General features: G+C 38.7%; 2 protein-coding genes across 3 annotated transcripts; one reads left to right on the top strand and one right to left on the bottom strand.

The window, feature by feature from the left end:
• Positions 1-2,796: 2,796 nt before the first annotated feature.
• On the top strand, positions 2,797-20,479 carry LOC103706065 (beta-hexosaminidase 3). 2 transcript variants are annotated; one of them, XM_039134505.1, is made up of 14 exons: positions 2,797-3,840; positions 4,659-4,733; positions 5,671-5,706; positions 5,817-5,928; positions 8,845-8,915; positions 9,160-9,290; positions 10,151-10,216; positions 12,318-12,418; positions 13,306-13,365; positions 13,747-13,780; positions 17,276-17,374; positions 17,453-17,512; positions 18,774-19,024; positions 19,100-19,238. In XM_039134505.1, exons 1-14 carry the CDS (start codon positions 3,508-3,510, stop codon positions 19,204-19,206), a joined length of 1,536 nt encoding a protein of 511 aa, XP_038990433.1. In that variant the 5' UTR covers positions 2,797-3,507; the 3' UTR covers positions 19,207-19,238. The 2 variants fall into 2 exon arrangements, with proteins under 2 accessions (XP_038990433.1, XP_008788259.1); XM_008790037.4 differs by lacking the exon at positions 19,100-19,238 and adding an exon at positions 20,041-20,479 and having other exon boundaries at positions 2,803-3,840.
• Positions 20,480-20,960: 481 nt separating this feature from the next.
• On the bottom strand, positions 20,961-25,178 carry LOC103706066 (TPR repeat-containing protein ZIP4). The gene is made up of 5 exons (XM_039134500.1): positions 23,653-25,178; positions 23,383-23,572; positions 23,254-23,286; positions 22,196-22,813; positions 20,961-22,115 (listed from the first exon to the last, which is right to left on the bottom strand). The coding sequence occupies exons 1-5, from the start codon at positions 24,966-24,968 to the stop codon at positions 21,402-21,404; spliced, it is 2,871 nt and encodes a 956-aa protein (XP_038990428.1). The 5' UTR covers positions 24,969-25,178; the 3' UTR covers positions 20,961-21,401.
• Positions 25,179-25,418: the final 240 nt, after the last annotated feature.

The raw sequence follows: 25,418 nt of genomic DNA, 5'->3' as shown, positions 1-25,418 counted from the left end.
CTTGGCTGAGTGGAGTTGGGCAGTGACCCTTTCTCGGCAAGTTCCCTCCTTCCTCCCTTGGGGCTGCGGGGCACCTTCCACCTCCAGCTCCAGGATCTAGCTCTCTGGTACCGAATATCAGAGGGTTAGAAGCTTAAGAGGGTATATCCAAGATTAGGGTTAGCAGGGCTTAGGTCTATAAAAACTAAGCTTGTGATTTGACCTCAAGGAGAGGTGGCATCCTCTCCTTGCTCAGGGCTTCAGGAGCCACCAGCTACCCCCCCCTCTTCAGGCCAGCTCGAGGCCCAGCTGCCGAGGAGGAGGGAGGTGGCGGGCTCCGGTTGTGCATGCCTGTGGGGGTCTCTCCGTTGGCCATCTGTGATCCTGTCTTTTTAGCCCTTGGGGAAGATGGGAGCCTATTCTTTCTGGGCCTGCTAACCCTGCATCCTGGCCCAATACCCTCAAACTGGGCCCTACAGTATTGGGCCTAGTCTGTATTGGGCCCGGACATTACAGTAGACCTATAATTCTATACATGCACAATGAATGACGCATGTACTGCAATCTATTTGCTATTACGATACAAATTAAAGTTGCCGGTAGCATTGCAGAAATTTTTTAAAATTAGAAGCCAATTGAAGATTTTTTGCCCAACTACTAGTAAGGTATGTTTGGATAAGAGGTCAGCTGCATGAGAGTTTTGCAACTATATCATTGTCCCTCAAAACTTTCATTATCCTGTTTATTGTTATAAGATGACAGCAAATCTATCCCAAGACTAAGAGAGAGAGAGAGAGAGAGGAGGCAATCCCAAATCATTTAGGACTTGATGTTGCTACTATTTGTGGCGGTTTTTTTCTTTTTGTGGAACAGATTTATTGAACCGGTCTAGAACATATAATACGTGAGAATCAAAAAATAAAATATCTAATAATTCAAAAAAAATATTTATTACAACTATTCAGAAAATAGTACCATTAACTGTTAGCTTCTCTTTAGACATATGATACTTCGTAAGATTACAGAGTTTCTTCTCTTCTCTCACAATCTTGTGTCAAGGGATGGATAGGGGTTACCATTTGTGGTTTTAAGAAGAGAATTTTATGGCGGACGGGCTCCTAATGAAAATCCATCATAATAATAGAATCCTTTTATTATAGACTCTAAATCAATCATGTACGGATCTTTTCAAATTTCAAAATTATAGAATTTCGTGGATTCTTGCAAAAATCTAAGTGGGAAAGCGATGTGTTTTCACTTATTCCTCTTTGTGTATTATCTCATGCAGATGAAGATCTGACAAAATAGAAAATAAATACGAAGCCATATGGCCATCAAGTTCTCCAGCAGTTCATTTTGAGGCAGATACAATAAAATAAGAATATAACTATAAATTTTCTGCAATGACTATAAATTCTATATCAATCCCAATGACGATCCATAACATTTAGTGATTATGATTTTGACATTTCATGGAAAACATAGTATATAAGACAAATTTTATTGAAAATCATTAATATAGTATCTATATAATTTTATTGCTCCCAAGGTATTTTAGTCAACTAAAGGGTACCACCAAAACCAGTTCTATTTGCTTTTAGGAGTACAAATACATAAATTGATCCTCTCACTCCTCATTGTACATCTAGAAAGACAAAATCAATATATTTTTTCAATTTCTTGAGCATGTATTAAATGGTTGCATGTGTTCTTTTTTTTTTTGTTATAATTAAGGACTTATTTAGTTCGCAAGAAAATAAGGAAAAGAAAAAAAAAGTGTGGTCAATAAGAAAATAAAATAAAATGCTATTTATTTAGTTAGAGTTTTCAAAAGAGAGAGATCAAAAGTAGCATTGCTATGAGAATAAAAATTTTATATTTTATAAGAAAGAAAAACTCATGGGGACATGAGAAAGTTACATTCATAACCATTGGAAATTAGGGTTTTTTTTTCTCAGAGTAACTTTAAGCCATGAAAATCCATTCGTAAGAATTTTTTCTTTATTAAAGATATAACAAGTATTTCATAGAATGTGCTACTTTCTCATAATCAATTAAACATATTAAAATTATTTTCCAGAGATCATATTTTTAGAAATTATTTTTTTAAAAAATTTATTTCAGTGAGAAAAAATTCTTTCTGCAAACCAAATAGATTCTAAATATAGTTACAAGAACCTAAAATAAATATTTTTTATAAAATTCTCCAATCACAACCAGTTAATACAACATAATGCTTAGTGCTTTGACAAAATGAAAAAGAGCAAGAAACTTATAGAGATATTTTGAGGGCCTGAAAGGGTATCAAGAATAATCTTGTTTGGATGAAGAACTAATTAGTCTCGATTATTTTAGTTCATGATTTCCGCACGGGATCATGTATATGTATGTCTACAGTTCATGGTGTATACACACAATTATAGTTGTTCCACTGACGATCCTCACGTGACAAGCCCATACACCGCCCGCATAGGAATTCGTGTGAGCCCACGGGGTAGATTGTCCTCAAACTCACCGACGGACGCGAAGCACGTGACCAGGCGAGTTCAAGAACCGAGCAGCGCGCCCGCGAAACCAATCACGCGCTTGGCACCAAAAATATTCGGGGCCCATTCCAGGTACCAAACTTGCTTCACTCCACGTTTCACTTAATCATTGGTCATTTATGGTAACTCCTAGATTCCACGAGTAAGCCTTCGTGCCATGTTGCGTGAAGCGCTTTTGGTACTGTGGTTGGGCTTCGTAGCACATGCCAAGAAGAACAAGAAGAAGAAGTCGGCCGTAGTTCCCAAAATGCCCCCATCTCCCTCCCTCCACCCCCCATCCTTTCTCTCTCTCCTCTTTAACTCTCGCTTCATCTTTAGAAAGAGGTTTTAGGGTCTTTGTCTTCTACTCTTTTCGCAGATTCTCTCATTCTAAGCTTCCCAAAATGCCACCGTTCTGAGCTTATCTCCAGCCTTTTGTTCTCTTTCCCACGGTTTCCTCTTCTTGGGGTTTTCGGATTCCAATTCCTTCTCCAGAAGCAGCTACGGGAACACGCCATTCTTCGTCGTCAGAATTCCATCTTCTTTCGGAGCATTTGGTCACTTCTCATCATTTTTTAAGAGTGCTCTCCATCGATTCACAAAATGCCACTCTTCTTCTCTTCCATTCCTTCTTAGGCCAAAATTTTCCTTCGCTCACTTCGAAAAGCTTCCCTTTTTGGATTCATTTACTTGGTTTCGGAAAAAAAAAAAATTCTGCATTCAGATCCCTCTTCCAGTTCCTTGAATTCGAGTTCGCCATTTCTCTTTCCTCGAGATTTTTCCATTTTTCTCTTCGAAAAGCTTCCTCTTTTGTCGGCATTTGTTGGATTCGTGCGATAAAAAGTTGTCGCTTTTATATTCATCTGTGGTTTTTCCCTTTAAAGTATCCTTTTTGGGTTCTTGTCCCCATCCCTCCCAAAACAAAATTCTACATTTTGTTCGAATTCCACAAGGAGAAGTACCTGTTCCCTGGTTTTCAGATCCATTTCACATAATCACCAAAATGCCACTGGGGGCAGCTTCCTCTGGTGCTGGCCAGACTCTTTCTGTAGGGTTCTTCATAGGAATTCTGTTGGGTTTCTGTTTCCTCGCTGATGGCATAAATCTGTGGCCGATGCCAAAATCGGTGTCTCATGGGTCGCAGACCCTTTATTTGGGCAGAGATTTCCAGTTGACGACAGACGGGAGCAAGTATTCAGATGGTTCTGGGATCTTGAAGGATGCGTTCCGGAGGATGATCAACCTTGTCGAAGCGTCTCACACCATTGCTGGTCGCGTGCCGGGGTCTGGTGTTCTCACTGGTGTGAATGTGGTGGTTCTTTCATCTGATGATCAGGTAATTGCTTTCGATGTTTCTGAAAGTATCTGGCTATGGTTGTGATTCGTTTCATTGAAAGATATAAACTTGCTTGTTCTGCGGTTTTTTTTTTTTGATGGAGCTTGTTCTGTGGATGAACACTATTTGAAATCTTAAATTGTACTCTATGTATAATATTTTGCAGAATATTTGTGTTAATACAAGGATAATAATTCTGTTAAAAGTGTAAAGTTTTAATTTAAGATTAAGCAAGACTGGTTCCTTTACAATATAAAGATAGGATGAGTTATTTTGATGATGTATTAGGTATCTTTTTATGAAATTTGGCACGTTAGATAACAGTTATCATATTCTTATATATTGTCTTTTTTCGTATGATGGTGAAATCCGTGTTGATATTCATATAGAATTATAGATTCTACTGAAAAACTATTTGTTTTTTTTTTTTTTTTTGGTAATCACAATACTATTTGTCAAAGTGTTATTCTTCGACTACTTGGATTGCTGTACAACATAGCAGTTGGGAAACCAAGTGATAGCACGTTAATGTGCAGCATGAGTCCTAATGAGATTGAAACCTGATGTACAAAGATGCTAGACGTACTTATGTGCGCAAAATTAGATTTTAAAAGGGCTCGAACCCAATCACTTTAAACTGTAACTGTAGTAAGTGGGTAGAATAACCTGCTAATGATCTCCAAAAAATATAATGCTTATTGTCATGCAAAGTGAATACAATTCTCATTTATATTTTGAATATAAAGATATAGTTCATGCTTCTCTATACTGTACCTTTTTAATCCTTTAGTCTGAAATCTATCATGGTTGATGTGCAGCTGAACTATGGAATTGATGAATCCTACACATTATCTGTTCCCACAACTGGAGAACCCTTATATGCACATATTGAGGTAGGTAAAATTTTGATCCTATTTTCAAAATTTTTTGTTTTGTCATTGACAGGTTTATTTTAAATTGATAAAAAACTTCTTGTGGAGCGGAGTGCCTTTCTTTTTCCTGGGTAGATGTGTGGGTTGGAGGGAGAGTGGTGCAATCTGGGTGTATGGAAGCTATGAAGGCTCATATGTAAGCATGCTTATTGCTGTCATGATGAAAGGTGGAAATACTGCTGAAGGATTGTGACATTGATCTGTATGATACTAAATAGTAGGTTTGCTGAGTTTGCAAGACAGTATGAATAAAGAAGCTTGGTGCCTGAGAAGTTGTATGATTCTTTTGGCTCTTAACTCATGGCTCTAGATTTCTATCTCGGCTTTCATTATTGTTGGTTTCCTTGCATTTCCTGCCATCTTCATAAACCAGAATGTCTTCCATTATACAGCTCATCTGGAGGAGAGAAATTTTTATAAGGTGTTTCTTATGGTTGCCTACTATGTTATGGCGTGACAGCATGCATAATAAATCAACCATACAAAAGGATTATCAACGATATCATGATTTTCTAGTAATAAGGGATTGTTTTATATCCAGTTTCTCAACTACACTTTAATGTTATCAGTTGTTTTTGAGTTTGGGCTTTGGTGCTTCAGTATGCTATCCTTCTGTAGCGCAACAAGGCATCAAAATATTCTCATAATTCCTAAAGGTATGTTTTATGTCTAGTTGCAAGAAACAATTGCAAAGGCAATATGCGTGATAGTGGAGAATCATTATGAGAACAAAGCTAAACTTCCAAGGACTTAAAGATGGGGAAGCCTTTGTAGTCCATGACACTAATTCTTCAAATGTACTGAATGCACAAAAATGTCATTTGTTCATGCATTCTAAAAGAAAATTAGTCCGTCTCTTTAAAATTATGCCTAGTTAATATGATAATTCTTATTGCAGGCTCAAACAATTTTTGGAGCACTTCATGCTTTGCAGGTAAATTACAAGCATTCATCCCATAACTGATGTTACTAGTAAATGCACTAGTATAATATTTGCAGCTTTTTTCAATAAGTTCCGCTAACCAGACTTCAAATGCCGTGCAGACTTTTAGCCAATTGTGTTATTTTAATTTCACCACCAGGGTTATTGAACTTCATTTGGCTCCTTGGACTATTTTTGATCAGCCAAGGTTTTCTTATCGTGGACTTCTAATTGGTGAGCTGCCATCTGATTGATACTTGCTTCTACTTAAATTTTATGTATTCTATAATTTATCTTGTAAAAATTTGAAATAAACTATTTCTGAATTCTAAGTGATAATTAGTGCTGCACAAGGTCTGACTTTATTTCCTCCCCCCCCCCCCCCCCCCCCCCCCTCTCTCTCTAAAATGATCTGACTATTCACATTTTGTATTCTGTGACACCCAAGTTGTGAAATGTCTCAATGTCGGGATGCTACCTAACCAGTAGGACCTATAATGTTGTGTCTCACCGCCTTGCCTGCTCCATCCTCTTTGGCATTTTAAGCTGAAGATGGCTTTAGTGCCAGTATCAGTGTGATATCAGACTGAATTGCTTTTTAAAGTCATTAGTATGATTTGCAAATCATCAAGGAGATACATGAGTGAGGCTCCATCATTCACAGAAGCCCAAAAATATATTATCAGAGCCATACCAAGATGACATTTAGCTTTTGCTGTCCAAAAACTTGTATTTTACAGGTCTAAAACCTTGAAACTGTTGGACACCAACTTGGTCTGCATTTATCTGTGATCTCAGATGCAGGCTGAGCATCTGAAAGTTAACTACTGTTGTACGTACCAAGGCGTTAAACCAAGATATATTCGCAGACTTACATGTGTATCCAAGTGCTTCTACAGCTTGACCAATCCATGGCAAGCTCGTTGCATCTATTCCAAAAATTATGCTGGCTTATACGGTTCTCTTGGATAATGCTTGCATAATTCCTCAAAAAAAGTTTAAATTGATGGTTTAAATAATGGAATGTGTTTGCTTCATTGAGTCAAGAATCAGCATTCTGTCTTTCATTCCTTAGATGCAATTCTAACATGAACGCAATTGATGTTGATGGCTAATATCAAATGTCCATTGTGACTTTGTAAAATAATAATATGGCATGTCTAAGAGGTTCTGCTGCCAATAGTATCTGGATATCATACAAGTAACATGAAATGTATTTCACCATTGAACAAAATGTTTCGCTAGTAATAAAATGTGGCTTTGACCTTCTCCTTTTCTAAATAATAAATTTAAAGCTCAATTCATCTTCTGCATATTTTGGAGATGGACTAGCCAGATATACCAATTTTATAAATAAATTCTAGGGCTATGTGTGGAAGATTATAAATCAAATCGCCAACTCTTCTAGTTTTAAAATGTTTGAATTTTTGAAAGTTGCAAATTTCTAGAAGTGTTTGTTTGCGAAAAGGAAAGAGTTGAAAATGGAAAAAGATGCAAGATGATAAGGAGGGGAAAACACGAATTTAGAAGATTCTACTCAAAATAGAATTTGTAATTTCATTATTTTAGGATGTTTATAAAATTCAATTGCACAAGAAAATAGCTATTTTATGAAATCATGGCTTCAAATATCAAAACCATACCCATGTATCATTAGCCTTGCTTCACGATCAATATGATTACTGTTAATGCTTATGTGGCCATTATATGGTACATTACTGAAAGAGCATATATTTTAATCGATATTGGAAACAAGAACAAAACAGATTGAATGTTGACAAGATAAATCATAAATATGCTATCCATGAAAAGATTCTTCAAAATTATCTCTGGCTGACTCCAGGTTGATGAAAATGATGTGTTTGTAATGATACTGTAGAGATAATCTTTGAAATCATTATTATAAAAGCAATAACATTCATATCACGAATGAGCCCTGATGAATTATATGGGGTAGATACTACATATCATGCAACTTAGATTGTGCAATACGTCTGTATTATTTTCTCAACTACAGCATCTTTCAATGATAGAAAGATAAACGTATAATCTTACATAAAGGATGTGGGCCCAAATTTATATCAATCTCAATTGTGTGATGCGCCATTAAAAATAAGAATCCACCCCATTGATCTTAATTTGCATATTGCAATATGTCTAAATGCTTAAAAACAATGTTTTGCAGTTGCTTAACAATGAGTTGTAAAATTTATGAGGACAGCTGAGGTAGAACAAAATAAAAGCACATTGGATCATATAATATGAGAATGCAATTCGTTGATCAGATATAGAATTTAGAACACTGTGAGCTTGGACCCTTTTAAAACTAAATATTATATCTTGCCCTTAAAAATCGTCCATTTTATAATCAATGGAAACATACTTAAAAGCTTTCAAACTATTTGATTATGATTTTGGACATTGTAATATTATATTATAAATCATAATCAAGGATATACATTCTAGTTCTAAGTGACTTATCTTACATTGATAGGATCCATGTTCAAATCCTATGGTGGGATTCCATCTCAATTCTGTGTATTTGTGTGCATGTCACGTTATATGCACATGCTACTATCTCTTACCTACTATTTGCTAATTCATATCAACTTTCATTAATAGTAAGCATACAGTTTTTTCTTTTGATATTTATCCCAAATATCTACTTTTCATGTTTTCACCTTTAACAGAAGGAAACTTTCTCCACCTTTTTTACGTGAGCAAAATTATGTGGTTTGCTTTCACCTTTCCAAAACTATATAAACATAGGATACTTTCGTGCAAGATCCACAATCTTGGTATAGGGTATCATACCGGTGCATTACTGGTTGGGTATGGTACGGATCAGTACGATATAGTATGAACCACATATTGGGATAGCTTTTGAGATATTTTTATCACCTTTTATGACTGCCTGAAATTGAGCTGTATAGATCAATACGCACCCAATTCACCTCAGTATTCTTTGGTATGGGAACATACCAACCTAAATAGTATTTTCGTACCGGTCCTGACCATGTACGGCATGGTACGCCTTATACCAGGCGGTTCAGGGCGGTATGGCAAACACTGCTTTCATGCACTAGTTCATGATAGTCTTTACACATGCGAATGCTTTCTAACTATTACCTATTACTTTGTGTGATGCAGATACATCACGGCATTATCTTCCTGTGCCAGTGATAAAGGATGTTATTGATTCAATGACCTACAGTAAATTGGTAAGTGCGATAACTGCTGGTATGACATAATGAATATTTTGCTCAAGCTACTTCTGTAAATATCTTCTGTTTCTCTTGTTCATTAGTACCTGTATTTCAAATTAAGCCATCAAATTTTGTTCAAAGTCATGTACATTGGCCCTTTTTTTTTTAAAAAAAAAAAAACTTATGCAAATATCCCTGACTCAGATCTCTGCATTAAACTTTCTCAAAATAACTTTGTATTATTATTACTTTCTTGCAGAATGTTCTTCATTGGCACATTGTGGATAAGCAATCTTTTCCACTGGAGATACCTTCATATCCAAGACTGTGGAATGGTGCATACTCTTATACAGAGAGATATACCATGGCTGATGCTCGAGAGATTGTCCAGTAAGTCTTTATTTTCGTAGTTATTTGGGTCATGTTTGATAACAAACTTGATTTGGTGTAATTATTGGGAAACATGATCAAGTCTCATCTGGGGCCTGTAGTCAGCATTACCTTCATCTGTGTCTAGATCTTCAAGATGATGGGCCATATTTGCAAGGGCCATGGCTAAGATATAGTTCCTGGCGCACCATCTCAAGCACTGAAACTTATTATTTTGCAGATAATTAACTTTAAACAATTTCTTCTATCATATCTGAATATCTTTATCCCTCATCCCCTCTCCCTGTTGCTTGACCATGCAATCAATAGATGATCACAATGTTTAAGGGCATAATTGGGCTTCAGCCAATAGGTCTCCCTAAATATCTCTCTTTTTTGTTGATAAAGTTGATTGTGAAAACATTTTCCAAGATCAAATGTCCTTGGGCTGGCCACGTCTCAACTGTACACCAGCTACGAAAACAAAACTGTATTCTTGTGCACTGCCTGAAAAAGCACCGGTCATAAAGTTAAAACAAAAAGAAAATCAGCTAAATTTTTTTGAATCATTTGAGAGGGGCCTTCTGGGATGGAAGCCAGTCAATCTTGTCGATGACATATAGGTCATTCATCAAATGAATATAATAGTAGTGTGGAGATTTTGGGAGACGAAATATATGCTGTCTAAAACACACACACACACACAAAAAAAAAAGAAAAATTCTATCTTGATATGTATTTGTACACTTACCACATGTATCTATCATCTTGAGAACCTTATGTACAAGTAGGATATGAATCACCATTCTTGTTATTGAATTTATATTATTATGCTTTTCCATAACTTCACCCTTTCATATGTGCAAATATGAATCTTGCAGATATGCGGAAAGGCGAGGGATAAATGTGTTAGCGGAGATTGATGTCCCGGGTCATGCTCTCTCATGGTAGATATGATCTAAAGTCCTTTTAACTGTTCAATTATGTAGGGTGAATATGCTTCTAGACAAATACTTCTTGCAATCCTGACCTATATTATCAATTAAGTTTTCAACTAAAAAGACTTGACATATACAAATAAATGATCTTGTATAATGATAAATTGTGTTGCTAAGCTATTTAAGCTCAAAAGACACATCAGAATGGAAAAATCATATTTGATTTAATAAAGTTAAGGGCAAAGGAACCCCAAAGTTTAGTTATCTTTTCTCATTAAGAAGATAATGCTAATGTAAACATCAATGAGCAGTAACAGGCCCTCTATTATAGTCAAGTGGTCTTTATAACTGAGATTATAAAAATAAAATTCTGAAGTCCGTTGAGCAATAATGGTGAGATTGGAGATGAAAAAGAAAACCTCTGCATATACGTAAAAGAAAAAGAGTCAGAAAATGTTGTTTTCAGTAGGCAGTGTGTAGAAAACTTTTGGTTGAGTGTCACCACTAATACATGGACTAGAAAATTGTGTGTAGTGTTCTCTGTAAGCTACACCTTACTGCAGAACATGAGTAGAAGGGGTTGACGTTTGACTCTGGCATGAAAAGATTGAGATGTTGTGTTTCTAAGGAATTGCTGCAGTATTCCATTTCTTCTTGTACATGAGGTTAACTTAATATTTGGAGAATATATTTAGCATGTAAAAGGGCATGCTATACAATCAACTCGGTGAAGAATATATTTAGCATGGGTTGAAGATATCTTACAAAGTTCATGACATAAAAATGAACTTGAAGTTCCTGCGATAGCACAAAAAAGATGCAGTGACTAGAATACGTATCATCTATCATCGTTGCAAATTGTGTCCTTGACATCTTCATAAGTATTAACACCTGGAAACATAAAAAAACAAAAATAAAAATTTAAATAATGAAATTGCATCTTATGTTGTCTCAGAAAGTATAGCCAGAACTATGAGATTATCCTCACTCCCATTTACGTATTGATACCATGAGACTAGTTGATGATGCACGTAATCTTTCAGCAGCATATGCACTCTCATCGCTTTCAATTTCACCTCACTATTGTCCTCGGCCAGTTAATATTTCTCCTATGTGCAATGTAAGGTATAAATAGGAACGGCAATGTACCTCCAATTTATATCCTTCCATTTAAATTCTGGGAAGCTTACAGCAGCAAAACCAAATACCAGGACTTGAAACCTTTGTTGTGGTTGACTGTGTTGACAAAACCATGACTATATCCATCAAATCTTGTCCGGACTATTTGGGTTAGCTTATTGCGTTCTGCTCAGGTTGTTGATATATTGTTCCCACAACTGTGTACTATTGGTTACTTAAATAGCCTTAATAGCCAGAATAATGTGTTGATATTTGTTCAAACAACACTATACTAATTGTTACTGAATAGTCTTAGTACCCAGAATATTTAGGAAGTTGCCTGTATGGTTGCACCAATGTCAGCATATTTCACCCCTATCTTTGATCATCTTTTGTAGACATTCTTTTGTCAAAGTTTGACCTATATAATTTCCAAAGTTATTGTTATTTTCTGAATCTATTTACTACAAACTACTTAATATATAACCACCAATAAGAAAATTTTATTTTTGTATATTTATCATTTTCCATCTTTTACTAATTTTTGGGACCCCATCTTTTTCACTGTATAAGGATTATATCTGCTAGTGATATTTCGGCTTTTGTGATATTTTCTGATTCACTGTCTGATTATTAGTTCATACCTGTTCCTCTGACCAATGTTGCAATATCTATGTCTACCAAATCAAGTTCTTTACTCCATGGGTTTTAGTGTTACTTGTACTAATTAGCATGGACTGTCACCTGCCATTGCATGTGTGCTAGTGCATGCCCATGCATGGCAGTGCATTCCAAGTACGGAAACGGCATGGCATATACTATGCTGGTGTTGGGTTAGCATGACATAGCGTGGCTCTCTTATAAACTTTACCCAACTCCAATATCATTGATTTCTCTGGAGTCGTTGAAGGAGTAAAAAACAACATTCTTGTTTCACTGCACAATAAAACACAATAAGAATTTTCAAGGAGTTGACAGCTTTTCCTGGCAGGGGTATCGGTTATCCTTCTTTGTGGCCATCTGCTGATTGCCAAGAGCCACTTGATGTCAGCAATGAGTTTACATTCAAAGTAATCGATGGAATTCTTTCAGGTGACATAATCATCGATCATGTATCTTTTTTCCATCTGGACAAATGATTAACTCTGTTATGTAAATACAACAGATGTTAGCTAGACACAGACACATGATGACAACAAATGATTCAAAAATTTGACACAAAAACCATCTATATTTTGTCAATGTATCTGTCACTATGTAAGGATGTATTCATATAATTGTCACTGAACTGCATCAATTGCTCCATGGTGATGTAGGGTTGCAACAAGTTAAGTCAGGCAGGGTGAAGCTAAAACAACTTACATAACCTTGATCGGCGACATTGGGTCAAGATCCCTTGACCCATACCCATCTAGGTCGACAGACATGACCCAATCTAACCCTTTTGACCCATAAACTAATCTATTTTGCAAGGTTCACTCCATAATGGACTCATTTTTTTGCAATGCCTATGCGATGTAATCCATGTTTAGTGAACTGCAATGTCAAGGCATGTCCTAAAGTATCCTAATGTTGGTGCATGTCAAAAAACTTGAAATTTGTTATAGCCCTCCAATGATTATTTGGGGTATGAGTTGAGATCCAATTTCAGTATTATAATGTATTAGATAGAGCTACTATTTCTAGCACTTAAGCGAAGAATTGATGATCAATGAAAGTCTGGTGTAATTCGTTTGTATACTTTTTTTAATCCTATGGATGAATTTATTTGTGAAAACCTTGATCAAACCTACTTCTTCAAGGATAGATTTGACAAAATTCTGTAACTTTGAAGCATAATTATGTGGCTCACAGAATTTCCATTTTCTTCTTTTGATTAAACCCATAATATATGAATGTCTTTAGCTCAAAAGGAAAAGAGTAAATTTTTGAATATCGCAATTGTCACAAAGTAATTAATTTTCTGTTCAATGTCACAGATTTTAGTGAGGTTTTTAAGTTCAGATTTGTCCACTTGGGAGGTGATGAAGTCAACACAAGTAAGTTTGAGAAATTCTTTTATTTATAACATTTCCTGGTGGTAATATTATACCTTTGCATATCTCATCACATGAAATTTTGTTCTCATGATGATAGTAATCATGCTTAAAACATCTTTCTGGAGCAAAGATCCTTTAATATTACTACTCTTAATTAAATACCCTTAGATCCTTGGATTTTGTGAGGTATTTAATAGCCAGTCCTTATAGGATTGCTTATTATCTTTTCCATTCAAACTTCAACTAATGTTGTAGAAACCAATGAGAGATATGACTAGTAAATAGTTTATCAAAGTTGAATATGGAAGCACCTTTTTTTATAATAATCCTATGGTCATTGGCAATTAGATGTATACTCACTTGTTTAAACATGGGCTTCAGGTTGCTGGACTTCCACCCCTCATATAAACAAATGGTATGTATTCAACTTCCAGTCTATTATTTTGATACATCACAGTGAGGCATAGTTATCATCTGTGACAAAATTGCTCTTTCTGTGTTTGTGACAGATTACCATAGCAACATAACTTGTTAAGCAATGTAATTTCTAATGTTGGTAAAAGAGATGTATACATTGAATAAACTTTGCCAAAACTAACATATTATTTGTAGTAAATGCCTTCATCTTGTATGGTATTCAGCAGTTCCTTGAAGACTTCGAATGTAATGCTAACTCAGGGTTTCTGCAGCACTGCATGTTGATCAGACCATGCACTAGCATCCATTGCATCTAGCTGCAGAAAATAATTTATAGTTTCATTCTTTAAAAAAATGGCAAACAAACAGATTTAGAACTCTTGAAGATTTAAGTTTTGGAAAATAATGTGAAAACGTGGCTAATGCTTCGATCACTAATTTAATTTATCTAAAAAACTCATAATAATTACTGTATATGCAAACAAAACCATTTTTCTCAAAATTAAACTACCAATATTTATATTAATTACTCAGGGTGCAATTGGATCTATAAAATCATGATATTTCATGAATTTAATGTATTTATTGTGGCAAGTTATGATTTTATTATACCGGGTGTTCGGTTTTGCAATGAGATTTCATAAAGGCCGTTAAATCATGAAACTGGGAATTTCTACTTTTTGTAGAACTTTCCATATCAATATTTTCTCTCCTTATCATATGAATCTTTCAAAGTCTTAAGCAGCCTACCATCTCCTAGAAAACCTCTAGTCTCAAGGTTCAAAATTTCAAATCTAGGAAATGGAATCATGAACTTGAAAAGAGAAGAAAAAATTCCAAACACAGCCTTAGAAGTCATTGCTCAAACATTTCTTCGTAAGCAATTTAATAGTGAACATTATATATGTGTGTGCTTGTCTTCCAAATATCGCTTCATCAATTTTCAGAAAACCAAAGGCTATATGGTTGTTGCACAAAAGCCACATAATAACTATTTATAACATTGCATTTGTATAAAAATACAACGTGCATTGCTATAACTGAATGTGAGCATCCAGATCTTCGACATTTCAATCCTGAAAGTTGAAATACTGACTGAACACTAACACATCCTAAACAAGCATCATCTACTTCAAACACATTGTAGTCAATCCATGCATGAAGTTAAGATCACCACGATGCAGAGAAATTTTATGTAGAATATCTATGTCAAATCAATTCCTGTAAATTAATTATTTTATTCTTAGTTCTTTAGTTCTATGATCAATCCTACATTTCCCAAAAAAGGGGGAATACTCAAATACTGAGCATGCGTTATTTGGAGATAAATATCTTGTCATGATCTAGAGGAACTCTTGAAAATCTTTTGTTAAACGATGATGATGACTTTGGAGAAGAGTAAAAGACTTAAATGATTGCTCCCAGTATGGTGATATCTCTTAAATCTAGAGAACTCCTTCAAGAGCAGTTTTACATGGGAAGATGTTCTTGTCTAAAAGGGTGGCCCAGTGACTTTTGAAGTTGTTCTTGCCTAAGGTGCCAGAAACTTTGAAGAGCATGGTGGGAAATATTTGCAAACACCAAGAATAACACAAAAGCCTGGTTACGACTTGTATTTACTGTTTTTGTTATGCAGTTTCCTTATGATAATTTTTCTTCTCACTGTTAAGAGCCATCAAAACTTTTATGTTTGTAGTGGCATTATTAGCCTATTAGTGTTAATGCCACTGAATTTCCATTTGAGTTCCAACATATTTTCACTGTAGTTCATATACCATTTTTGTGGATACCAGTTGACATATTTTGCTGTAATAGAACAGTATTTCTAGTTGAGGTTTTTGCATCCCAATATATGCCACTGCAAGTAGGTGAAGATTCCTTCCTTTACCTGTAAACTATAGCTGTTACAGTAAAAAAAATTGCTGAAGTTATGTGACATATTTGTTGTAAACTGTAGATTGGACAAGTAATCATTGTAGCACATTATGAAAGTAATCATTACTTAAATCTAGATGTTCAGCAACTTTTAGGGGTGCAGGAAGGTGGTTATTCAGAACTAGACAAAATTGTAGGAGATCTGCCAAAAGTTCAGGTAGAAGGGAAATATTGACTAATCAGAAAATTTTGAAAATACAGAAAAGATGTATGATGATTGATATGCTTATAAGTTTGTCATAGAAAACTATGTATGGTAAGGACAGTAGCAAAAAAAATGCAAAACAGAATGTACCAACCAAGGTCGGCGGAATCGGTACCGGGCACTGTACCGGTTCCCGGCGGCACGAGTTGATACGGACTGTACCGGATTTGTACCGACAGAGGAGAGGGCACGACACCATGGGAGAGAGGAAAAAAGAGAGAGAGGGAGGGACGCCCTCTCCCTTCCTCTCCCGCTCGCTCTCTCTTTTCTTCTCCTCCTCCGGCTTCGGCAGCTGGTTTCGTTTCCGTTGCCGGAACCGTACTAGTGAACCACCAGTCCGGTTCAGGATGGTTCCACCGACCTTGGTATCAACTATCTAATAATTTATTCATGATCAAATTGTGAATAAGTCTTTAAAATCTTAATTATTGAGTGCTCTATGACCAATTCCATCCTACAGGAATAGTTACATATGCAATTTGGCTAATAGAAAGATCTTGAATGACAAGGGGATTTTTCTCTGACTCTCATGTCATGCGGTCTAGTATCATATACCTTGTTAACTGAACACTTTGGATAGTGAACCTAATAATTGTACATAGAGATGGGCATCGGGCCGTGCCGGGCCCGGCCTGGCCCAGGCCCACTAGGCCACGGACCAAACGGGCCGTGCCAGGCACAAGACGGGCCGTGCCTGCCTGGCACGGCCCGTCTGTCCCAAAAAAAATAGCCGTTATGGGTGGCCCATAACGGCTATTTGTGGCTTTTTACCCATTTTGCCCTTTCCAACAGCCATAAAACGGCTAATTTGAGGGGTATTTTGGGGAAAAAAAATTGGAGTCCTAAAAATTCGCGGGCCGTGCCGTGCTTGGCCCACGAATCATGCCAGCCCAGGCCCTTATGGGCCGTGCCGGGCTCGGCCCGCGGGCCAGAAATCCTTAACCCAGCCTGGCGCCCTTTTATGAGCCGTGCCTAGCACGGCCCGTTACTGTAGCAAGCGGGCCGTGCCTAGCACAACCCGCTTCGTGCCGGGCCGTGCCGGGCCATGGGCGGCCTGGCCCAATGCCCACCTCTAATTGTACATGTATTATGAAGGCTGGTTGGATGGTAACTTTATTTCTTAGTGATTCTTCAATTCCTTGGATTATCTTTTATATTCTATAAACTCGACTTTTCTCTGTGAAAATATTTTATTTCTTAGTCATGCTTAATTTCTTTGGATCATTTTTGTATATTTCATAAAGAGCTCTACTTTTCTTTGTGACTCACTCTGTAATCTTGTGGGATGTTCATTCTGAAAATTGGCATTTTCTAATATGCACTAGTAAGTCTTATCAATTTTCTTGTCTGCAGGTTGAAAGAGCATAGGATGAATGAATCTGGTGGCTATCAATACTTTGTCTTACGAGCCCAAAAGATAGCACTATCGCATGGATACGAAGTCATTAATTGGTGAGAAGCCTTCATTTTAGCAGGTTTGTGCTTCCTAAATATTTTATGCTCTAAAATATGTTGTTGCATGGGGAACAGGGAGGAGACATTCAACAACTTCGGGGACAAATTGAGCCCTAAAACGGTGGTGCATAACTGGTATTTCTTCTAAAATATTGAATGCAAGATATCTTTTTGTGCCTGTTAATGTGCAAAAGAACCATCATGTCTGATTATGAAGAATCTGCGTTATTACTGAGAATATGTTATAGTTTTCTGGCTTGCAGGACATGTCCTTAAGTGTAATAGAACATATGTTAATCAATCATGTGCCTTGGAATAGTGCTTTGAAATATTAATACATCTCGTTAGTCAATTTTATTCATATATCTATGTTTAATTGAGGGAATTATTTCATCCATGTCATTATATAGATCTATTCATTCATCCAGTTACTGGTGTACAAATTGTTCTTGATTTTATTCAACATCTGTTTTAAAGAACTATGCTTAGAACCCCTATTCGCAACAAGCTTGCAGTATCTCATCTGTTTTCAAAGTGTATAAGGTTGCACCCATAATTAAACTCTGCACTTATCCACCAATTTAGAAATAAATCACTTCTTTTAGACTTCTTCATCCAATCACTGATGATGTCATTCTACTTGATGAAGATATATGCAAGAAATTTAGTTGAATTCAGAGTATCCGTGTTGGTTTTATATCTAGCTCAGGGATCAAACCACCCATATCAGGCGAATTGGTGCCATATTACCCTGAAACTGAACTGAACCAAGCTCTGAGAGATGCTTTGATTTAAAATGGATTTGAAATGGGACTGTGATTTACACTGCAATATAGTTTTAAATTTTCACTGCAGTTATTATGTTGTTCTTTTAAATTTTTACTTTGTGGCAATATATAAACATTTGTAAAGATTTAAGTTATCAGGCCAATGAAAATCTGAAACTGACAAAGCATGATTCCCATGTTAAGATTAGAGACAGCCAATCAGCTTTCCCTGGTGGCGTAACCAGCTGTCCCAAGTGTGTACAGTTCAAGATCTCAAATGAAGCAGTGGTCGATGTCTTAAATTTTCTGGACTTTTACTTTATCAGTTTTGAGATGGCCTTACAGACTTGTTAAATCGGTAGAAATAATCACATAATTTCTTCTCATTAGTCTCTGTACTTATTGCTTCAACAGTTTGCGTCTTAACAGTGCTCATTCCTGAAAAGAAATCAAAAGGAAGCTTGCTTTTGAATTCCAACCTTCATCAAACCATAAAACCCTATATAAACATAGGACATTCATTTGCTGTAACACCTATCAATGCTTGGAAAACAAAGTTGATATTCATGATTATGACATATTCTGGCCTTTTCATTACATATGATAGTCTAATTCTTACACTCTGATAGGCTTGGTGGTGGAGTGGCCCCAACGGTGGTTGCTGCTGGTCTAAGGTGCATTGTCAGCAACCAGGATAGTTGGTACCTGGATCATCTAGATGCCACATGGCAGAAGTTCTATATGAATGAGCCACTCAAAAATATTTCCAAGCCTGAACAGCAGAAACTGGTTATTGGTGGAGAAGTATGCATGTGGGGAGAACACATAGATACCTCGGATATTGAGCAAACTATATGGCCACGTGCTGCAGCAGCAGCAGGTAATTAGTTGGGTTAGTGTTTTGTTCTTTATATGTTATTGCAAGATAATGAACTAACAATTAATTTTGGTGCAGATCCAATTTCCCTATCGGCTAAAGTTTCTATTATACTCCTATCATCCATGAAGATCTTGAATGACAAAGTTAGATGTCCAATCATGTCCCCAGTTAAAGAAAGATAACCTGTGTTGTACCAAATTTTCCATGGATCTCTGATTGCCTGATTTTGTCCAAAAATAGCCTGCTTTCAGTTTCACCTTTCTGCTGGCCTACTACCTACACTTCTAAAACTAGTATTGAAATTTTATTATTACTATTCTTTTCAGTCTGGATGTGGTCATCCTATGCATGCAGTTACACTTCAACAGCTAGTTTTTCTTCACAATCTTCATATCAATCCAAGCTTAACTGCATAGAACATGCTGCAAATCTGCATGTATATTTTGATGATGTTTTTCAGAAACCTCAAGATGACTAGATAAGCAGTGATTCCTTTCAAATTTAGTGCATGAACATAGAAATCTTAGAAGGGCATCTAAGTGTTATCCTTTAATGCACTCCTATGTGATGCACAATTTTGTTGACAAAAAGTAAATAAAGTTCGGTACGTGATCGGAAGACATACCATGTGCAACCATGTGACGTCGATATGTGTCCAGCAACTTGATGTAGTCTGATTTCTATGTGTTTAATCTGTACATTTTGCACCATACCTGTTGTGCTAGACTCTTGTGGCTTGCCTATGAAAGAAAGATACATAGGAAGGCAGATTAATTCCCTCAGTAATATAATGAACTCATAATAGCAGCAGTATAAAAGCCATCGACTGCTAAACCTCAATTTCTTCTTGTTGAATGCACTTGACATTGAGCTTGTCATGTCAAAGTCAAATTAATCTTGTTATATGCATGCATATTTAGCAGAAACAAGCAAGTGCAAGTTTGTCACTATAACTACATACATTTTGCTTCTTTAAAAGATATGCTGACTAAAGCATTTGCTCTTTGTGGCCCAAGAGCGGTTATGGACTCCACTTGAAAAGCTGGCAAAGGATCCAAAACAAGTCACGTCAAGATTGGCTCGCTTCAGGTGTTTGCTGAATCAAAGGGGGGTTGCTGCTGCACCGTTGGCTGGACCTGGTCGAGGGGCTCCAACAGGCCCAGGTTCTTGCTTAGAGCAGTAGTCTCCTCCAACTGGCTAGCTGAGGTTTATCTGACAGGGAGTGCCTCATTCGTTGGCTGACAGGGCTTCAACCAGGGAGATATTGTTATGGAGTGGGTCTAGCTATCAATTTTAGGTGGTGTAATGTTTACTTCCATTCAGGCAACCTTGAAATAATAGCTTCTGCTTGATGTAAGTCAAGCAGCTTTATTGTCATGGACTTCTCCAATAATCCATTGATGTTGTTACTAATTGATGGTCTATTTCATTAATCCAGCCACCTGCTTTTCTTAATTCTGGTTGTTCAGGCTAACCTTGATCTCCATATTTGTTTGTAGAATTCATCAGAGTCGAGCTGCCGCTTTTCAAATAAAAATTTGATATATAAAAAATTTGACATGCTGCCACTTTTCAAATTCACAACACTGCATTTGTTTTCAATACATATTAACTTGAGATGTATGCATCAAGGCAGGACTATAGCCATCTGAACAATCTCCATGTGCATAGCATAGGTTTTCCTTGCCACAAAGGGAGTACAAGGTTAGGAATTAGAGACAAGTGCAAGGTAATCTGAGAGTTGACATTGCTCTTATCAATTTTTGCTGCAAAACTTGTGGTCATTGAGCTCTCGATTTCAAAGTGGTGAACATGAGAGCTTCGGCAGATCAAAATACCGATGCTAGTTTGTCTCTCTAAGTACTTATACATGTCCCTTTGGAACATGGTCAGCTACTCAAATGCATGGAGAGACGCATTAGATTCACAGCAATTCTGCAAAACAAATATAACAGATACTATTTGGCGAAAAAGGCATGTTCAAACATGGTACAGAATAACACCGACACTCCAACCTTCAAAAATCAAGCTGAAACAAAAAATGAGAATACAATAGCATACCAACACTTTTCTGCAGGGAATCCAGTCTCCGGTCCTGGCCATTTAACCTTTTCACACTTTAAAAGACAGCATCTATTTTTCCCAGCCTGAGATAGGATGCTTTGAATTTTCATCAACAAATCCATCTTCAAATGCTAATCCTATTTCTTTTTTGATGGACAAATGCTGCTACTATTTCATATCAGTGCCTGTAAATCTTTACCAATTTGTTATTCCTTTACCTGTCAAATATCAGGAAGAAAATACGAAGACATGGAATGCATGTAATTTTGAATCAACCTAGTAACTGTATTTTCTTTCCTTTTTAACAAAATCTTTACAATGTCTGTAGTAAGACTGGTTGAGATCTACTGCTGCTCTCTTTCCCCTCATTACCTCCACTACCATCAACGGCACCAACACCACAAAGCCTTTCAAAATTTGCAAAATACTCCTCCATCCCCTCTATATACTTCTCCATGCCCTTCAGGTGTCTGGCCAAATCCAACCCCATTTTCATCCATCTCTCTGCAACATTGAACTGATGGAGCCGGACAGCCAACCCTGACTTGTTCCATGCTGTTGTTGCAAGCCATTTCCCCTCTTCAATTGGATACTCCCCATCCTTCAGCCCCACAATGATCTGGTATGCCTGCCTGTAAACACGATAGGCCCCATCATTTTTCCCACCTTCAGCGTCCTGGAGCCCAGAAAGGCAGACCAACTTTCGGAGCACAATGCTGATCAAATGATAGTCAGGCAAAGGGGATGCGAGGAGGGCAGCAAGGCAGGCGTTGAGGGCAAATTCAGCAGCCTCAAGGTTGGGCCTTCCACCTCGTAAGGCGGTGCAGCCTAGCTGGAGGAGATGATTTGGGGTGCATGCTTTAGATGAAGCGAAGCTCTTGATCAGTTGGAGTTGCTGCGACCGGGTGTCACTGTTGAGCCTGTTCAGGACATGATAGCTATTGAAGGTGTGGAGAAAGAAGAGGCCAGAATATTCAGCATGCTGATCATTGACAATTTGTACTGCAGATGAGACTAGAGGGAGTATCTGCATGCAATTGAGAATTAGATCAAATTCAATTACAGTTAATCTTTTAAGTATGATGAGCTGCCCCATATTCTGACTACCTTGCCTGCTCTACTGAGCATTTCAATAGCCTTTTTGATATCAGAGTCCAGCAAAGAAACCTTCTTCTGCTCCTCAACATTCAGCATGGCACCTACACTTAGGATCAAAGACTTGCAAACCATCACCTGGTCTCCATTACTCTCGTCATTCATTGCGCTATAAAATGCCGATGCCAGCTCCAAGAACTCGGCACAAGCTTCATACTTCTTCTCCTTTCCAGTCTTCAGCCCCATATTCCATGAATTCCCTGCAAACCAGTTTAGCTCACGGCTCCCCACTGCTCCAGTCCCAAAGAAGCCTTCCACTCCAAGCTCGGTCATTCGGGCCCCAGCAACACTTGTGTACTTGAGGATCTCAAGCTCCCCATCTGGGTTCCTATGAAGAAGGGTGATGAGATTTCGGAGCACTGCCACTTCTGGCATTCGCATAGGCTTTCCTGGGGCATAGAGGTTGAGGAGGATAGATAATGAAGCGACAGCTACAGCAAGAGACTGACAAGCAATGGCTTCATGGGTCGAAAGGGTGAGGAATTCTGGGTTGAAGTCAATGCAGCTAACCATGGCTTGAATTTGATCGATCGCTTCCTTCTCATCCTTTTTTTGCAGATCGATCTTAAACTGCACAGTATTGGATTAACATGAAGTTAGGCACTTAGACTAAAAGCAGGCAAATGAAATAATGTATCCATCATTTAAACCTATGTTTCCTTTGTAATGTTCTGAAGTTCATAATCATAGGTCTAGCATCCAGGCACAGTTTCAGCAAAGAGCAGTCACTCAGAGCCCCCACAACAGAATTTGGATAAACACAAGCATAAGAGACGCACTAACAATGGATAATAAATACAATACCACTAGCAACTAGTATCATTATTCATGAGTGCTCCTTGAACATGTGCGAGTAATCCATAAAATTTTTGATGAATTGAAAAATTCAGTACTAAGAATAATTCAGAGAACCATATGGCCATTGAAGCTGTTGTTAATAAATTGGAAAACACCAATAATTGCAGGGCTAATATTATTACTGTGATGGAATTGAGACAATGAAATGGTACCTTAAGAAAAGCACACTTGACGTTCGGCTCAAGCTGCAGGACAAGGGAGGAGACAAGGGTCAGACATAGTTCCAGAATTCATAGTAATGGCTTTCAATGTTTTCTGCTAATTTTATCGAAAACATATACCTTATTAGCTTCATTGATGAATTCTTCCGCTTGATCAAGCTGCATGAGTGCAAGGTGGCAGAGGCCAAGGACTCTGAAGCAGTTTGAACGCCGAGCTCTATTCTCCTCATCATGAGGGACGTAAAGCATCGATTTTTCAAACATTTCTGCGCTTATGTCATAGACTTTTGATCGAAAATGCTCAGTTCCACTGTATCCATCATCGATATAAGAAGAAGGAAGTTACTAACGATGACCGCATCGAAACTGGAAAGAGTACGGTAAGCTCACCAGTTCCAGAGGACCGCGTGCATCGCGTTCCGCTCCTTCGCAGCCGCGGCGTCCTCGAAGAGCGCCACCACCCGATCGTCCGCCGCCAGATCCGCCACCACCTTCGCCCGCCCTCCCCCGCCACCCTCCGCCACCCTCTTCACCACCCGGAGCGCCGCACCAGCGCCGGCCCGGCACCGCCCCAACAACCCCGTCAGCACCCCCCACGCCGCCTCCGCCCCCGCCACCGCTAGGTACGCTTCAGCGGCGGTAACGCAAACGCCCTCTGGCACCTCCTTGTTCGCCATCATCCCCTTGAGCTCCCTCTCCGCCTCCCCCACCCGCCCGGCCCCCAGCCACGCCCTCATCGCCACGAACCCCACGCTCGGGTGCTCCGCCGCCGCTCCGCCCGCCGCCGCGTCTCCCCGGAGAACCCTAACGCACCGCAGCACCCCCTCGTAGTCCTCCGCCTGGAGCCGCTCTGCTGCCAGGAACCGGAGGCACCGCCCTTTCAACTCCTCCAGATCTAGAGTTCCGCTGCCGCCGCCGCGGCCCTTCGCGGCCGCGATTCCCTTCTCGCAGAGATCGAGCGCCTCTGTCAGCAGCTTCGAAGCATCGGAATTCCCCTCCGGCGATTTCTTGGCGAGATCGAGCTTCCCGAACTGGAGGTACTGCTCCGCTAGGGTTCGGAATGCCGCAGGCGATCCGAAGAGGAGGCTCTTGGACCGATTGAGGAGAGCGATCGCGAGATTCCGATCGGCGACCTCCCACGCCGTCCGTGACCTTGAGAGATTGAGATCGAGGAGGAGCCTCAGCTCCTCCTCGCCCCCGATCCCATCGATCGGGACCGTGGAGGTCAGGTCGATGGCCCTCTCGAAGCAGCCGGCGGCGACATCGAACCGGCCGAGTTCGTGCCAGATCTGACCGGTCTTGTGGAAGAAGGACGCGGACTTGAAGGCGGCGGAGGGGATCCCAGCGGGGTTTCCGGCGAGGAGGAGGAGGTCCGCAGCAATCTGGCGGAGTTCAGCCTGGTCCGTCCGCCAGCGGACGTCGGTGCGGAAGCCGGCGGCGTTCGAGAGGTCGACGCAGGCGTTCCAGAGGCGGTAGCTGAGCTTCCAGATGTGGAGCTTGGCGGGTTCAGTGAGGGGGAGGGCGGCGGTAAGGCGGGAGAGGGAACGCCGGAGCCTGGTTGCGAGCTTCTCACGCGAGGAGAGGTCGTCTGGGGAGAGGGATTCGGCTTCTTTGATGGAGGACTCGAGGTCTTCGAGTAGGAGGCGGAGGGGCTGGGAGTCGTCGGATCTCGGCCGGCGGTCCGGCGAGAGCTCGGAAATTCTCATCTTCTTTTCGGATTCGGTTTTCGCGGGAACCGGGAAAGAACTAAGAAAGCCAGAGTTTTTTTTTTGAATGACGAAAAATCCGAATGTTGGTTGATGTTAAACTGAAAGCGAAATGCGACCGTCAGTTATTTTGAGACAAAACTTAAAAAAAATTATATGTAATATTTGTACTTATAAGGACTTTTATGTAAACGTTTCAGGTCAAATCACCATGGCAGAAACCAATGTATAATATTTACATATATCGGGTGTTAAATGTACATTTAATGTAGTCGGCAATGCAGTTGCTGACTTCCGTATACGTAGTATCATTTTACCGATAACACCCTTTAGATGAGGAAGTGTAGCTATACTTGTTTGAGCTTTTTTTTTTTTTTCTTTGATTTGGTTCTGTCTTTTCATTGACCTAATGAACTGACTACTGAACTAGCTTAATTGATAGGATTAAAA

Source organism: Phoenix dactylifera, chromosome 1 (genome assembly GCF_009389715.1).
Source record: "Phoenix dactylifera cultivar Barhee BC4 chromosome 1, palm_55x_up_171113_PBpolish2nd_filt_p, whole genome shotgun sequence".
In the NCBI taxonomy this organism is placed as follows: domain Eukaryota; kingdom Viridiplantae; phylum Streptophyta; class Magnoliopsida; order Arecales; family Arecaceae; genus Phoenix; species Phoenix dactylifera.
This window is presented reverse-complemented; position numbering and strand designations above follow the sequence as displayed.

What these genes read in the sequence shown, in the direction of transcription:
- LOC103706065 (XM_008790037.4), top strand. Translation starts at nt 3,508, where the DNA reads ATGCCACTGGGGGCAGCTTCCTCTGGTGCTGGCCAGACTCTTTCTGTA. An exon ending in AATCGATGGAATTCTTTCAG is followed by an intron (nt 12,419 to 13,305) that starts GTGACATAATCA and finishes TCAATGTCACAG; the next exon opens with ATTTTAGTGAGGTTTTTAAG. An exon ending in GGATACGAAGTCATTAATTG is followed by an intron (nt 17,375 to 17,452) that starts GTGAGAAGCCTT and finishes CATGGGGAACAG; the next exon opens with GGAGGAGACATTCAACAACT.
- LOC103706066 (XM_039134500.1), bottom strand. Translation starts at nt 24,968, where the DNA reads ATGAGAATTTCCGAGCTCTCGCCGGACCGCCGGCCGAGATCCGACGAC. An exon ending in CACGCGGTCCTCTGGAACTG is followed by an intron (nt 23,573 to 23,652) that starts GTGAGCTTACCG and finishes TGATGGATACAG; the next exon opens with TGGAACTGAGCATTTTCGAT. An exon ending in TCAAGTGTGCTTTTCTTAAG is followed by an intron (nt 22,814 to 23,253) that starts GTACCATTTCAT and finishes AATACTGTGCAG; the next exon opens with TTTAAGATCGATCTGCAAAA.